Source organism: Anomalospiza imberbis, chromosome 12, assembly GCF_031753505.1.
Source record: "Anomalospiza imberbis isolate Cuckoo-Finch-1a 21T00152 chromosome 12, ASM3175350v1, whole genome shotgun sequence".
Taxonomy (NCBI): Eukaryota; Metazoa; Chordata; class Aves; order Passeriformes; family Viduidae; genus Anomalospiza; species Anomalospiza imberbis.
In genome coordinates this window covers 5,079,709-5,095,071 of record NC_089692.1, presented here as the reverse complement: position 1 = coordinate 5,095,071, position 15,363 = coordinate 5,079,709, and the positions used below count along the sequence as shown (strand labels likewise).

Here is a 15,363-nt window from a genome sequence, read left to right as displayed (position 1 = left end):
TGAAATTGTCACGAGAACATTCCCATCCATCCCCCTTTTTCTTTTTTCCTTTTCTTTTTTTTTTCTTTTTTCCCCATGAAAAGAGGGTTTGATTAAAATGTGGACCCCAGAACCATTGCTGGGTGCTGGCTGGTGCAGTTCTTGACCTTCAGAGCTGTTCTTCCTGACATCCCTTTGCCATCTCTGCCTTGATTACATTCTGCTCACGTTGCTGACCTTTATTTATTTATTTATTTATTTTAATCAGGACTGTAAAATCAAGGGATTTACTGCTTTATTTTCAAAAAGCTGGGATTTAGGAACATGCTGGCATACTGCATGAATACTTGCTGGCTTTTTCCAACCCCCACTAAGGCATTTCAGTACTTTTCAGTGCAAACCTTTAAGCAATTCCCTGTATTCTCATAGGCTGTAGCTAGCAAACATCTCTTAACCATTAGCTAAGAAACTTTCCATAAATGCATCCTGATACAATCAAACTTAGTTCCAGTGGTCCTGCTCCAAAATATTGAAGTATTTACTTTGATTGTGTAGGGGATCAACACTGCTCAGCCCTCAGAGCTGTTTTGGAGCACAGAACACCAGAGATGGCTGTTGTGGGCCCACCCACCCAAAACATCTCACACAGCTGCAAATTTCAGTCCATGGTAAATGTGGAAAGGGCTGGCACCCCAGGACTGAAATGTGAGCTGGCAGAGAGGAAAATCAGGAGCTTTGAAAGGGTCTAGTTCAAGATTTAATCTGTCCTTTAGAACAAGCCCTAAGCTCAGGCTTGATCCATACTTTATCCCAATGGTATTGGGACATCAATATAAAGTTAATTAAGGGCAAATGGCTGAATCAATAACTGCCTCCAGTTAGTTTTTCACTTGGTGCCTTCTCAGATCTTGTGGAATTGCACATGAAGCTGATCCTGAACCACTGCAGCTTTCAACCTGACAAATTAAACTGTGCTAATTTCAGGTTGCCTTGATAAGGGAGCTGCAAACCCCTGGAGCTGTTTCATGTGGAGCTTAACTGTCCCCCAGGCTTTGGGAGAGGCTGGAGCAGTAGCTGGCTCAACAGGCCCTTCAGTGTGTGTGTCCAAGGTCTCAGTACCAGAATGGATTTGTTCCTGCCCCAAGCAACCTGAGCTTGCTAACACAGGCTCCTTTTCTTCCTGTGAAACAAGTCTGACAGAGAAAGATTTGTACTCTACTGGGGCAGCACACAAGTCACTAGAAACAGAGGGATAAAGAAAACACAGATTTGGTATTCTGACAGTTCTTGGCCAAGACTCTGAGTGCAAAACTGCTTTTTGGAGCACGCCGTGTAATGTCCTTACAAGAACAGAGTTGAAATTCTGTTTTGAAAGCTTAATTCCCCTCATTCAGTATTTCCTCTGAGCAGTTTTCCAGTCTGCAAGTAGCTCAGCTGGACTTCACTCCTAAAAAGTGAATCACGAAGCTGCCCCTGCAGCTGCTGGGATAGACCACAAGGATATAGGGGCTAGAATTCCTCTGGAGTACCCAAGAAACAATTTCCACATTTATGACTAATCTGTAGCAAGTGGGGAAGCAGCTTTAACTTCCTGGGTATGCTGTGTGGGCAGGAGAGGCAGAGAACAGTCAAAACATGTTGCTGGGAAGATGTCACCTCTCAGGGCTACTGTGAGGAAGCAGGAAATAGAGCCACACAGGAGTGGCACACTCCCTGAAGTGAGTACCTGGGCTGTGTATGGGCTTGAAATCAGCATTCTAATGTCATTCAGAGGTGGAATTTTTCTCTTACTGGCACAGTTACAGTAATATAATATAGCCCAGGGAGTGAACACAATTATACACTGATAGAGGTAGTTTTTCTTGAAACAAATGATTCCACTTTCCTTATCAGAATATACTATATAAATATAAATATTCTCATTGCTTTAGAGCTGCATCCAGACTAGGAGGGGATTGTGGTTTTTTTATTTACATCACTACAGTAGAACTCGTGCATGCAGACAGAATTGTGGTTTCTCTTGAAGTGCTTAGCTCACTTCGAAGCACTCTTGAAGTGCTCTGTCTGATAAGAAACAGAGCACTTCAAATCTTGCAAAAGCCAGAGTTGCTGTGCTGCAGTGGCACCTGGGGTTTGGCTCCCATCTCCCCACCTCATTCCTTTTGCTTCCAGACAACCAGACCATTCAGAGCATAAGCATCCTTTGGTAAAAGGCTTTTTTCAGTTTCTTCACAGAGACTCTTCAAGGTAAAACTCTGTTTCCTTCAGAGACAGTTCTACCTTTATATGCTCCTCTAAACTGGCTCAGGAAAAGTCTTCATACAGCTGTTTTTTCCTCTCCATTCTCAACCACCCCTGGGTTTATGGAAAGAGCATGCAATGGGGCACAGGGTATGAGAAGCCAGTGTGACATGAGGACTGGATGCTGAGCTCCTGAAATAGGTCTGGCTGCAGATGTACAACAGCACTTGTGAAAAACAGCTTTGGAAAGATTTAGTGCTGCAGTCTGCTGGGAAGTGAACTGCTCACATGTTGCCAGTAGATTGTCTGTGTTTTACTGAGACCTACAGTGTGCTCCAGAAATGGGAAATGGATGGGCTCTATCTGCTCTGGAATCAGAGCAAACTCTATTCTCCTTGCAGCATTTCAGTTCTAGAAAATTAAGTTCAGCTTTAGGAAAATGAAGCCATTTATTTGGGGAGTAGGTGTGTAATTATTTGCCCTTTCTACTGAGAGTATAAAGAGAAAATGAAAACTGATCAGAGCTGTTGCCAGACTAAGGAATTGCAAGTGAGGCAATCTGAAGAGCCAGGATGCTCAATAAAAGTAGATAACAGAAAGGTTAGTAAAAGGGTTTAACACAAAGGTTAGAAAAAGGCTTATCACCTCCAATACATCAGGTTTTATGACTGTCTTGGGTAAATGGGACCCACTGGTTGATTTTTATTTGTTTCAATTTAACGTAGTAAATTTTACAAACTCTTCTAGTCAAGCATTATGTCGTGCTTGGAACATTACTGTATGCATGGTTTCTTTGGCCTTGAAAAGTCTTGCAAAGTCTTTCTTAAGGATTTGATCTCAGTCCTAACAGGTATGAGGCAGGATCATGGCTGACATCCCAACACCAAAGTTATTTTGGGGAAATTTGTACAAACAAACCGTGTTTAGAGAAGCAAAGGGCTGGCCTTATGGTATGTGAGGTTTTTTGAAACTTATAAATGATATTTTGGAGTTTTGCCATCAATTCGAGTTCTTTTCTGTCATGCTAATTTGGTGTTTTGAAAGGAAATTTGCTGGGTACAAGTGATCTGCTCTGTCTAACAGAATTAAAGGTAGTTCCAGGTTTATTGCAGAACCAGGCTGCCCACGAGTAACCTGCACTGAGTGTCAGTGAGTTTTGAAATGAGGACATTCATGTCTTCTTTAGATATGTGATTCTGCTCTCCCAAGTACATGCCTCACCTTGGCACTGTGGACTGTTCCTGATTGATCAATAAATATCTGCTGCTTAGTGTGGTATTTGAGCTGTTACTGCCTACAGGTCCAGTGCTTTTAAAAAAAATTAAAAATATTGAGATATAATAGTGTATGTGAACTGAAAAGATGAGTCAGGGCAGTATTTTGAGCTTCTGGAATCAGTGCTTTTTGTATCTCTTGTTTTGGGGTCTTTGTCACAAAGCATCTCACAGCTGGGTCTCAGCAAGCAGAGAGGAGGGGAAATGGTTTGCAAAATGCAACAGAAAGGCTTGTCTTACATCTACCATGGATATTTAAGACAAATAGCATCATCTTGTCTAAGTGACCAAAACGTCTCACCTGTATTCCTGTCCTCTTGCAATGGCACTGGATATGGATTACAGGTAGTGAGGCAGAGAAAACACAGCTGATCCAGGCCAGAGACTCAGAATGCAGAAGAGATTCACCAAATCTGCACAAAGCAAGGAGGGAAAAGCCACTGAGCTCTTCTTTTGGTTTCCTGTCAATGCATTCTGCACTGACACAGTTCCTTTCTTATGGTGCTCAGGTATCTCAAAGGAATGACAGAGTTGCCAAATCTTTTTACTTCAGGCCTTTAGCTGCAAAGATAAGAAGGTGCACAGGGTTTTTCTACCTGCATTGCTTGTTTTTTTTAGTCAGGAAGGACCCCAAAGAAATAGGTGCCTATTTAGAGATAAATGTTTTGCTGGATTTGTGAAATGTGAACAGAGAGCAAACCACAATCCCTCTCAAAAAGGGGACCTTTTACAGATCAGCTGACTCTGTCATCGCTAAAGATAAGGGAGTCTAGGAGAAAATTTAAATCAGTTTCGTTGCAGTCCAGGTGCAAATAGAAGAGTTGAATGGTGTCTTTTAAAATGCTGTTCCTTTGGACTTGGCAAAGTTTCCAAGCTGGAAATTCCTGGCAGCAGCTCAGCTCTTTTAGCCCTCAGGATATGTGTGAGAATGTATCTTTTTCTCTTTTGTAAACACAAATTACCTGTTGTGCTATTTTTTCTCCTGTAATGTGTGCTGCCTTTTTGCCTTCCTGGAAGTGACCTGAAGACATCCTGAGCATTTAATTTCTCCCTTTAAATATTTTGGTTTTGATCATCATAGCTGCCCTAATCCAGCCTCACAGTAACATGATCTCAGCAGTTCTGCTCATCCTTATGTGTGCCAGACAAACTGATTTGGACAAAGCCTTGGTTTAGGCACTGTGAAACTCTCCAGACAGCCTGAGTTGCACGTCCACAGGCTCACAGCAGGTTTCCAACAGTGCAGCTCTGCACTGCCAGGAGGGCTGGGCAGAGCAGGGATTATGTTTTGGGGTGCGTAGATGTTTCTTGGATTTTCCTCATCTGGATGGAAATTCAGATTTGTCAGGAGTGTGATCATGTCTGCCTTGGTGGCTGCACTTCACCAAGGACTTGGAGATTCTGCTCAAGGGCTGAGGCTTTCTGCCTTGCCAAACCAAAACTTGAGTCACAGGATCTGCAAACAGCTGGCCCTGCTTCACTGTGTTTTAGGAGCAGCACTGTCCCCATGCACAGGCATAATCAGCTGCTTTGTCAGGCCCCAGGCTTGGAAAACTTGGGATGTAGTCCAAATAAAGCACCATTCTTTAAAATGTAAACAGAGTCTTTAGCTGCTTAGTCAGGAAAGAAAAATAATATCTAAATGTAACTCCTTGGGAGATATCTGCTTGTCTCTGAAGGGAGACTCAAGCAGTGGAATTAGCCCTGGCTAGCTGGAGGCTGGGGAAGAGGGAGAACAAATCCTGCACCAAGCCCTACCTGCCTGCTCTGTGCATGTCCCTGCCCACTTGCTGGGATGGAAGTGAAAACCGCACATCAGCAGCTCGATGATGCTCACACAAGGATGCTGAGAGTGCAAAGAAACACTGACCAGTATAGGAGTAATTTTCACTAATGGCCCAGTATGTCCAGTCAGAAATAGCATTGTCTCTGGGAGGGATGCCCACTGGGAAAAGTCCTGGGTGTAACTTCCCCTCCCATCCAGCTCTCATACCCTCCAGGCTCTGTTTGAGCACACACAGATACGCTGCTGCTGTTGGATGTCTTTTCAAAAGCTGCTCCTAACATTTTACTGAGCACTACACAGAAATCTGTGAGGACTTTTTAAAGTCTCAGTTGCCTTTTCCTGCAGAATTCCAGTGTGGGCAGAAAGAGCCATGACAAGTCAGCACAGCATCCTCCTGCCCAGTAAGCTGCTGTCCTTAGGGACCAGGAACCCAGCAGGGGGATGCTGAAGCCAGAAGAGTGAGGCCACGAGTGCAGATGGGCAAAACAGATATTTTTGTGTCTTTTGTGCTGTGTCCTGTGTCTTGTTTGCTGATAGCACTCAAGTCATCCAACACAAAGCCAGCTTGTTAATGTCTGTATAAAAAGCAGCCACTGCACAGTCTTAAGGTGCAGCCAGACCCTGGCTGAGGCACTGGCAGTATTTAATGAGTAGGATTAGTCCATTCCAGAAATTGCAGGACATTCCAAACCCTGCCCTACATGTTTGGGAGAACCCTGGAGTGTTTAAATGAAAAGCTGAAGGAATCAGCAAGAAGGTGACTGCAGTTACACCTGAGAGGGTGCACACATCTGCATTTCAGGGAGATATCATAAGCAGAGATTATGGGTCTGGACATAGCATCCTTAGAACTGAAGAAATTCATGCTGTAACATTACCTGAGAGTGCCTGTTGGTCATGAAATCTAGATACAAATCCCCACCTCTCCTTGCCTTCTTTTCTGCCTGAAAAATGAGATTCCTCTGGTAGGGCTGGGGGATGCCAAAGACACGTACACTCTGTGTGTGCTTGGGCTATGTGGGACCCTCATGTCACACGCCTGGATCCCTGCCCCTCTCCCAGGTGCTCCCCTCCCTGTGCCAGCAGCAGGTGCAGTCAGGGGCCCTGAGCTGTGGGTTTCTGCTGTGGATGGACCAGCTGGGGATGTGCCAGAGGCAGGGCCACGCTCCCTGATAGGATGTGCAGTCTTCTGGGAAGTGCTTTTGATGCCTTGTGAAGGCTGACCTAGAACAGAGGCTGGACAGAGTTACAGAACAAAGCAGGGATTTATTAAAAGGCCTCAATGGATCCACCTTGGGCAGCACAAGAGCCCAGCCAGGGTCACACCCAGGATGGACCCAAAACGGTCACAGAATGGACGACCGGTCACGGGGGCTCTCACTTTGATAAGTTCTGGTCCATCTGCATATTGGAGTTCATTGTCCAGTTACAGCTTTAGCCCATGCAGTCCCACCCTTCTTGTTCTTCTCTCTTCAGCCCACGTTGTTTATACTCTTTGGCCTGAGATCTGGATCAGTTGTCCTTGGTCCCCAGCTAGAGAAGGAATTGTTTTATCTGCCTGCTCTATGAAGAGAGCTCACCATCCCCTAATATGAAGCTCAGAACTGCACACTAAAGCAGCACAGAATCTGAAAAATGTAAAACCTAAACCTGAGGCCTCACTTTCAAGAGGTGCTGGAGTCACAACAGGATTTGTATGAAATTGGTTTGTAATCAAGATTTGTATGTAAAGATAGAAGGAGATTTGTGTGCTCTTCTGTATCCAGCTACAAACAACTTACATCCATTTAAAGCTGGAAACCTGACCAGTGCCAGCACATGATGCCACATACTGTCCATGTATGTCTGTGGCATGACCTCACACATGAGGGATGAAGGGAATTCAGGGACTGCATTCAGACTTGCAGGTTTTAGAAACTGAAATGTTCCTCAGTGGCAACAAGAACAGCAGGAATGAACAGGCTATTTATTCAAATATGTTCAAATGATACTTTCAAATGGAAAATATTGTAGCATTTGCTGAGCAATTTAGGCACTGTGTAAGTATAAACTTCTCAGAAATGTTCCTTTTCATTCTGTCATGCACATTCCTACTGCAGTTTATCCCATTTCCAGCAGATGTCTTCAGTGCCCCAGGAATGATCAGGACAGCTCTGATTTTATAGTGTTTATCCAACAAGCTGAAAGAGAAAAGAGCAGCCTCTCCTCTGCCTGTTTAGTGCTCAGGGTAGATCCCCTTTGCTGTACAGCCTCATACCAGTATTACCCAGTAAAACTTCAGGCTCAGGCCGATTTTACATTTTCTAGGTGCTTCTGCTCCTGGAAGAGCAGCTGCAGACAGACACCCATCAGGTCAATCGTGTCTCTACAGCTGGGGTTTCAGTGTTGTAGAAATGTTCTAAGGAATTTGGGATAGTTTGTCCTGCTTTTGTCAGTAGTGTTTCCTATAATAATACTATGGGCTCTGCACGGAATAAATATAATATGTAACAAAGTGACAAGTTACATCCCCAGCTGGTCCATCCCACAGCACAAACCTACAGTTGAGGTCCTCTGATGGCAAGGATTTTCCATTTTAGATCATTTACTTGCCCCGTGGCTCAAAAAACCCCAGTATAAATCAATACTGCATCCTCAAGAAAGATAATTTGGTTTAGCAATGTGTATTTTAACGTGGAAAGTTGAGCAAGGATTTAAAAAAGAATCCTGTGGGTTTTCCCCCCACCAAATAGGCTACAACAGGGACATAAATATTACTTGCTGAATTTTTAATGCTGTAGCTATGACTGGATTCATTTAGAGGACTAATCAGCTTGATGCTGTCCCTATCAAAGGCAGTGGGATGAGACCTGTGAGATTCCAGTTTGAGTTGAGCTTGCCATCCTAATGAAAATAAGGAAGGAAGCTTGCAACAATTACGCTTTTATTTTCCTGTTTTGCTGGTTGATTAGTGAACAGAACGCTGTAATGACTTTATCCACAGCTGACACGTTGAACAAAACACAGACCTAAGATCTCACATGAATCATATTATGTATGCTCTATGAAGTTAAACCACAACCTCAGGGAATGTGCTGGAAGAAATACAGTATTGAAATGGAGACATTTGGTGTGTGGATAGTGAGAACTGGCAAGAGTAAGTGTAGTGCAGGACAGCCAGTGGCATCCAGCAGGTTTGGGTGAGGGGTTCCAGATCAATCATTCAAGTGAGACCTAAAGAACAATTCCCTCTGTAAATCTGCTGCCCCGTGCCTGTGCTGAGCCTGGCACTGCCCTCCCTGGTGCCCCCCTGCACAAACATACCCCTGCTCTGTGGGTTCAGCATCCCTTGGCAGCCAGACTTCAGGATGGCACTGGTTTTTACAGCCCTCTCTGCAGTACCATTTCCCAGCTGATCCTCAGACGGAGCAAACTCAGCTCTACTCACCAGGGGAGGATCAGCCAGAAGGGCTGGAGCTGCAGCCTCCTCTGAATCCAGGATCTTGCTGGGTTTGGGGTCACCCTTTCCCTGGGATGCCCTCACCAGAGATGATTATTCAGATGAGCATGGAGAGAATGATCAAGAAAATAGCAGAAAATTCTTTTAATGGCCAGATTCAGTCTTGGTTCGTGCTCTGAGTTATCTGATGGGAAAGCAACGAAAATTTAGATTATTGTCTCTCAAACCCCTATATTTTTACGGAGTTTGCCTGGCTGGGCTCTAGCAGAGGGCATTCAGAACATGATTCTGTGCATCTCCATTTCTTTGGAGCAGGTATGATTTGAGACACAGCTGTGAGCCATGTAGGCAAAGCTTCCAGCTCAACTGCTGTTAATTAGGGTTCCTTTGGTAAATGGAGAATTAAATGCCAAAGAACCATAAGTCCTTAAACCAAATGGCAGTATTATGACATTGGACAAATAATTTATTTTTTCCTTTCTGCAGCAGAAATGGTTCAGAAACTCAAAGGGATGTTTTTGTACAAGCAAAGGGATACGTGGCGAGTTACAGGAGACTTGATTTTTTTTTACAGTGGGAGAATATTTCTAATATGAAATGCAGACACGAGAAGGAAAAAAACAGCAGCTGAGAAACAGAAAAATAATCTGCCAAATCAAACTGACTTAGAAAAAACACTTCACTTATCATCATCATCTCTCTTCTGCATTAGCAACAAAAGAAATGTTTTCTCCTAGAAACCTCTGGAAAACATCACTGATCTAACAGGGCTCCAGGCCACAGAATGCCTGTCACAACAGAAAACACAGCAGTCACTGCTCAGCAAACCTGGCACACCAGCCTTTACAAATGTTTGGTTATCAGCTTATCACCTGGCTGGCCCAAGGAGAGAAATGCTTAGCACAGATGATGCATCCAGCATCTCTGCCATCTCGCTGTGTTCTTCCAGGGCAGGAAGATGCTGCATCATGTCCTGCTCACACAGGGAGCCCCAGCTCTCATGGAAACACATTTCCACAGATTCCCCAGCAGACAGGCACAACAGGATTTGTACTGCAACCTGCAGCTTCTCAGGGAGATGATGTTTGGCAGGGACCCAGCCAGTGTCTGGCAGAACATGGCACATCTCCAGCTCTGGCAGAGGCAAAGGCAGAGATGCTTCCAGCAGGGAGCTGGAGGCTGATGGAGCAGGACTGGCAGGGCACCTGGGCTGGGCAGGAGGGGCACATTGCAGGAGCTGTGGGCATGGGAGGTCCAGGTGCTTCACCCCTGTGGTTCTAAGAGCAAACCTGCCCCAGGGAAATGCTCACCTTCTACTCCCCAACCCCTCAGCACTCACAGTAAAACAGGTTTTCCTTCAGTTCTTTTACTTCTTTTGGGCTAATTGTAACATCTCAGCCTGGTCACTGTGCAAGGAAAAAAAAAAGACTCTTCCAGACAGATCAAAGCCCTCCTAATCTCTGAAGGATAAGAAGCAAGTCCCCACCCCTGCAGCCCTCCCTCAGTCACAGACCCCATCCCCTTTTCAGTATCTGGGAGCTGCTGGTCCTAAACTAACAAATGCCAGTGGCATCTCTTAATTGAATCCCATTTAATCCCTGGGTGCCCAGTTTGATTGCTGGTATCTGTATCAAGCACTAATCATCATGAGGCTTCAGAAGCTGCAAGAGTATTCCTTTGATTTTTTAGATTGTGTTTCATTTGAGACAGTTTTAAAGCTTTTACCAACTATGCAGGCTGTTCCTTCCTAAATGAAAGCTGATTTTACATGATGGCAATTGTAGGAGTTTTAATTTAAGAGACAGGACAATCACTATGAGGGCTGTCAGTGCTTGTTCCTTCCCTTTTATTCCTTATCCTGCCCAAAGTGCCTGCAGTTCCCTTAAGTGAGAAGAAAGGTGAAGGGTTAATCCACGTGTGTTATGTCCACCTGGAGTTTCTGTGTCACTCTCTGTGGGGCATGGAAGTGCATGTGACCCATACTCTTCAGAAGGTAAAAAATAATTTTCCTGACGTGCAACCAGAGAACAACAATGACGATTGAGTATTGCAGGGAATGTGAAACCCCTTCAGAGAAAGACTGGGACCCCCTCCAAGCACACACATAAGTAACAGAAAACATGCTTCAAATCCTCCTCCCTTGTAACTCTTGGGCAGAGACACGCAATTCATTTTTTCCCCCAGATTCATCCTCTCACTCTTCCTCACCTGCACTGTTCCCCCAGTGCCTTGCAGCTCCTGCAGAGTGCTGGTGGGAGCTGGCAGAGCCATGCCAGGCAAACACAGGAGCAGAGCTTGGGCAGGGCCAGCTGGGCACCATCAGCCAGCACTGAGCAGATAAAGCAGTGCTGGTGTTTGTGCTCTGAGCTGTTCTCTCGCAGGAGCACACCGGGACGTTTGCCTGGCATCACAAATTACCTGGGAGAAAGGTGCTTTGTTCCACATGGCTGTTAGAGTGTGTGCTCTGTCCCGGCTCTTTCTGCAGTGGAACAAAGCACTGGCTCACATCAAGGGACCCCAGTGCTGCCAGGGGGACAAACTCCGGCACAGTTCTGCTGGAGCTGGGGGCTGTGCTGGCAATCGTGGCCAAACTGGGAGAATGTTTCCCGACAAAACCAATCAGGAGGAACCACTGAGCTCCCAGAAAATGAGAGAGGAAGCACCAAATGGAGGATGAGGTGAGAACCAGGGGTACTGAAGTGGATTTTTGCATTTCATGCAGATGCTGCACAAAGGCAACCTGCCACATTCTGCTGTGTGGTAGAGTGTGTGACAGGGCACTGCAGATGCCAGTGGGAAAGGTGGCAAAGGCAGAGCTTTGGTGGTAATCACAGAGAATTTGCAAAAGGCTATGGCCGTTTGCTTTCAGCCTCATCCTGACCCCATGATTATGGATGCACTGATCATTACTGGCTTAAAAAAGCTTAAAAACAGAGGGCAGAAATTTACTCTTCATACTCAGCACTGTTCCCATGAGCTTTGAGATTATAGAGCAGATTTGGTAACTACTGAAGTGAGATTTTCCAGGGACATCACAGGCTTTGGAATGTGTCCTGCATGACTAAAATGAACCAAAGCCAACAATCCCTCTTTGTTTAGTTATTAAACCGAAGTTCATTCACTTCTTTCCCTGACGTAGGGAGACCTTTAAAGCCATGTACTCAAGTACAGGCTGGAGATGACTCTAGGGGCTTGGTAACCATTGCCAGTTCTTCCAAAGACACGGAGCCCTGGGTTGAAACCAAGGCCCAGGAGAGCGGGATTCAAAACTCAGTCATGTCCTCCTGCTTTCTATAAGCTCATCTGGTGATGACTGTTTGGATTCTATATTAAGATTATTCCATTAGAGAGTTCTAATTTCTGAAAGGAGCTATCTCTCTGAGGATAACTTTTGTGGCAGTCTGAGTCCTAGCTTCTCTTTGTATCAAAATACACTTCCTTAAACACTTAGTAAAAGGTGTCCATATAATGTTTTGAATTTCTTAGACTGTGACATTCAAAATTTTATATCTACATTGTTAATGGTGTGTAAAGCAGCACACAGCAGTTTTAATAACCTTGATTTACTCTGTAGTAGTCAAAATAAATTATTTGTATATCCCACAGTGACCGAAATGGAAAGTAAGACCCCCTCATATTTTTCTCTTAAGCAGTTCCAAGTCAGTTCCCTAAAGTGACCATAATACTAGAATAAAACATAGAGACCAAGGATAATGCTATGCTCAACATTTTATTTATATTTTTGTGTAAACATAATTTGCTTTGTAGGCACAATATAACAAAAGCTCTAAAGCAACAAATACAATTAAACAGTGTTTCAGTTCACTTCAATCAGGCTTAAGTTAAAGAAGCTTTCACAGTTCCTTTAAGGCAAATTGAGAAATACTTTTGTTTCACTTGAAGAAACTATCCAATTGTCTCAGAGCTGTTTAAACAACACTGTCAGTAGTAATCACAACCCTTCATTTCTGCTACAGTAAGACTTGGTCAGTGACAAGCCTTGGCTTCACCAGTTTGACCAGCACAGCCTCCACCCCTGCCAGCGTGACACTACTGCTTGTGGTCTCCTGAAAGGTATTTAGGGCTTGTGGGCCAAATTCTGCTAGCACACATCCTGCTTCCAGAATGGATGCCTGAAAAACTTCCACTAATATCAGCAGCAACCTCCCTCCATGCTATACTGATAGCAGTAAAACACAGAGCAGAGTTTACCTGGCTGATGGTCACACTCAGCTGTGTTGCACTCAGGTACTTCCAGTAGCATTCCTTTGTACTCACTGCAATTACCTGATATCCTGCTGATCAGAAAATGGCCCTAAAATTGGTATGAATTCGCATGAAGAGTATTTTTTTTGCCTTGCTAACAAAACCAGAAAGAACTAGCCAAAATTATATGATTGTTGTCCCTGTGGTGTCTGTGGCCATGACCAAGATCACCCATATTTGTCTTGCAGGGTAATTTAGAAGCAGAGCCCACCAGACTGTGGTTTAGAACAGAAGAATGGGTTTGCTATTCTGCTTGCCCTACTAATTTAAGGCCTTGAGAATGCCACTTACTGCCAGCTCGAAGGTCACCAGCAATATTGCTCACTTTGGCGTCAAATCAAAATTCCTAGTTATGTTAAGGTCTGTTGCAGGACAACATCATTACATTAGCTGCAAAACAAAATTGGGCATGTTTCCTACTGCTGTCAGCTGATGAGTCATGAAAACCTAATGGCCCTTCTTAAAAGTCCAACTGGCAAGCCCAATAAATGGAAAATTCTCACTGAATACATCTTTTCTTCAGTGGATAAAGTCCCTGTTTGGCCCCGAAATGGCACTGGAAGTATAGGAAATACAGCTTGAAAATAAACTCAACTATAATGAAGTGAAGAGAAAAACGAAGTTCTGGTTGGATCAATAGTTCAAAAGCTTTTTGGCATTTTTCTCCACAGTTATTTCTTGCTGTTATTTTTGAATTTGTTCGACCCAAGGAGAGCTCCTTCAGAATGAACCATCTGCACAATTATCTGACAGCGACTTCATGAGTACAGTGTAAAGAGATGGACGTTAATACTCAGGCAGCAAAACCAAACAAACAGAAAAAAAACTAATGAGAATCTTCTAAAACCACACATAAAAGTCATCCAGACCCAAAAGTCCTCTCACACTGAGAAAAGCCTGAGAAGCCCACACTTTTCATTCTTCTGTATTGATTTTTAACTTCTATCATAACATGCTACTTGTGCATTTGGGTGAACAACTAGTCATGTCTGGGTAAATACCTTCTTTTGAAAAAACAAATATTAATTTGAAGCTGTAGGCATTATGCAAGGTCTCTGCCAGTCCTTCAGCATTTCTACTGAACGTGATCACAGTAATTTTAAAATAACTGTTTTAACAAGACAGTTGAGGACCTGAGTAGCTGCTGTTTAGATATGGGAAGGATGTGGAAAAAATATTTATTTTTTCATGTCTAGATATAGTTTCCACTAGTGGGAGGTAGATAAGACTAGCTGGTCTTTGAATACTTAATCCTGTAAATAATTATAAATGTAACTGTACATAAGGAGCAGAGCTTTTGATAAAACAATTCTAGATAGAAGTTATCCCTGTGCATGATTTGTGGTGGGATTAAGGCCTAAACCTCATTTTTACAGGGTTAACTTCTGCAGGAGTTCAGCTCCAGCCTGACAGTTGACCACACATTAGCGATTTCAGAGCAATAAACTCTGTCACCAAATTTCTTTCCACATCCTGATAAGTGATCCTTACCAATGCAATTTAAAAATGAAATTTAAAATTGGTTTGAATTTGACATACGAGTCAATATGTCCTTACCAGAAGATGTTGATCAAAGCCTCTCAATTAATGATTTCTTGCACAATTTCAGATTCCATGATTCTGGATGAGGTACTTTTGAAAATGAAGATAGGATTGCTTGTGAAATGATGAAGTATGACTGAGGAAAATAAAAAGTAACCTTTGTTGCAACTTTTATTTGTGGTTCATTAAAGGAAAACTGTTTTAACGCTGACAAACCAGAAATAAAAAATTATCCCTCCAGTTACTAGAATCTTTCAGACAGCAAGTAGGGATTTTTTTTTTTTTTACTGTTTCCAACTTGCAAAAAAAGCCCAAACCTCCCAAATAACTTTATGCAAGATGTTGGAATTTGCATGAGAAAGATGCCCATCTAAAATTACACAGTAAGTTAATAAGGCTTTCAAACAAGAACAGAAAAATCCATGGGACTCCTACAGGGAAACTGGGTATTACACAGAAATGTCATAATACTGCACTGGATGAGAATGGCACTTGAGTTCAAAACAACAATGATCAACAGCTCATAGCTCAGCTGACTGCAAACAAATACAACACACACTGTACTACAGCATTTGTTCACTGATGCACAGAAGAGATTTCCCAGTCTTGTTCCCTTCTCCTTCTCGGCTCCTCCTGCCTCCGCCGCCTCTGGCTGCTACTGGATGAAGGGCATGCGCTCCTTGTTCTCGTTGTCCCCTTCGTGGTCCTCCTCCTCCTCCCCAGCCTCGCTCGTCTCCGTGCTGTCGTTGGCCATCTGCACCATGAAAGATCAAGGACATCAGAGCACCTTCCTCACCCTTTGATTCCTCCTCATTTCAGTCTGGTTCACTGGATAA

The 15,363-nt window shown here is 43.7% G+C and overlaps 3 protein-coding genes across 4 annotated transcripts in view; 1 reads left to right on the top strand and 2 right to left on the bottom strand.

The window, feature by feature from the left end:
• The window catches only part of PDCD5 (programmed cell death 5), a 279,491-nt gene that overhangs the window by 104,830 nt on the left and 159,298 nt on the right, over positions 1–15,363 (top strand). The gene's annotated exons all lie outside the window — the stretch shown is intronic.
• Positions 1–15,363, bottom strand: part of ANKRD27 (ankyrin repeat domain 27) — a 166,053-nt gene that overhangs the window by 98,991 nt on the left and 51,699 nt on the right. The gene's annotated exons all lie outside the window — the stretch shown is intronic.
• VAT1L (vesicle amine transport 1 like) overlaps positions 12,431–15,363 on the bottom strand; it is a 55,344-nt gene continuing 52,411 nt past the window's right edge. For both annotated transcript variants that reach the window (XM_068202544.1, XM_068202543.1), the window contains exon 9: positions 12,431–15,281. In XM_068202544.1, coding sequence (XP_068058645.1) covers positions 15,183–15,281 — 99 coding nt within the window. In that variant the 3' untranslated portion in view covers positions 12,431–15,182. The remainder of the gene's footprint in view (positions 15,282–15,363) is intronic.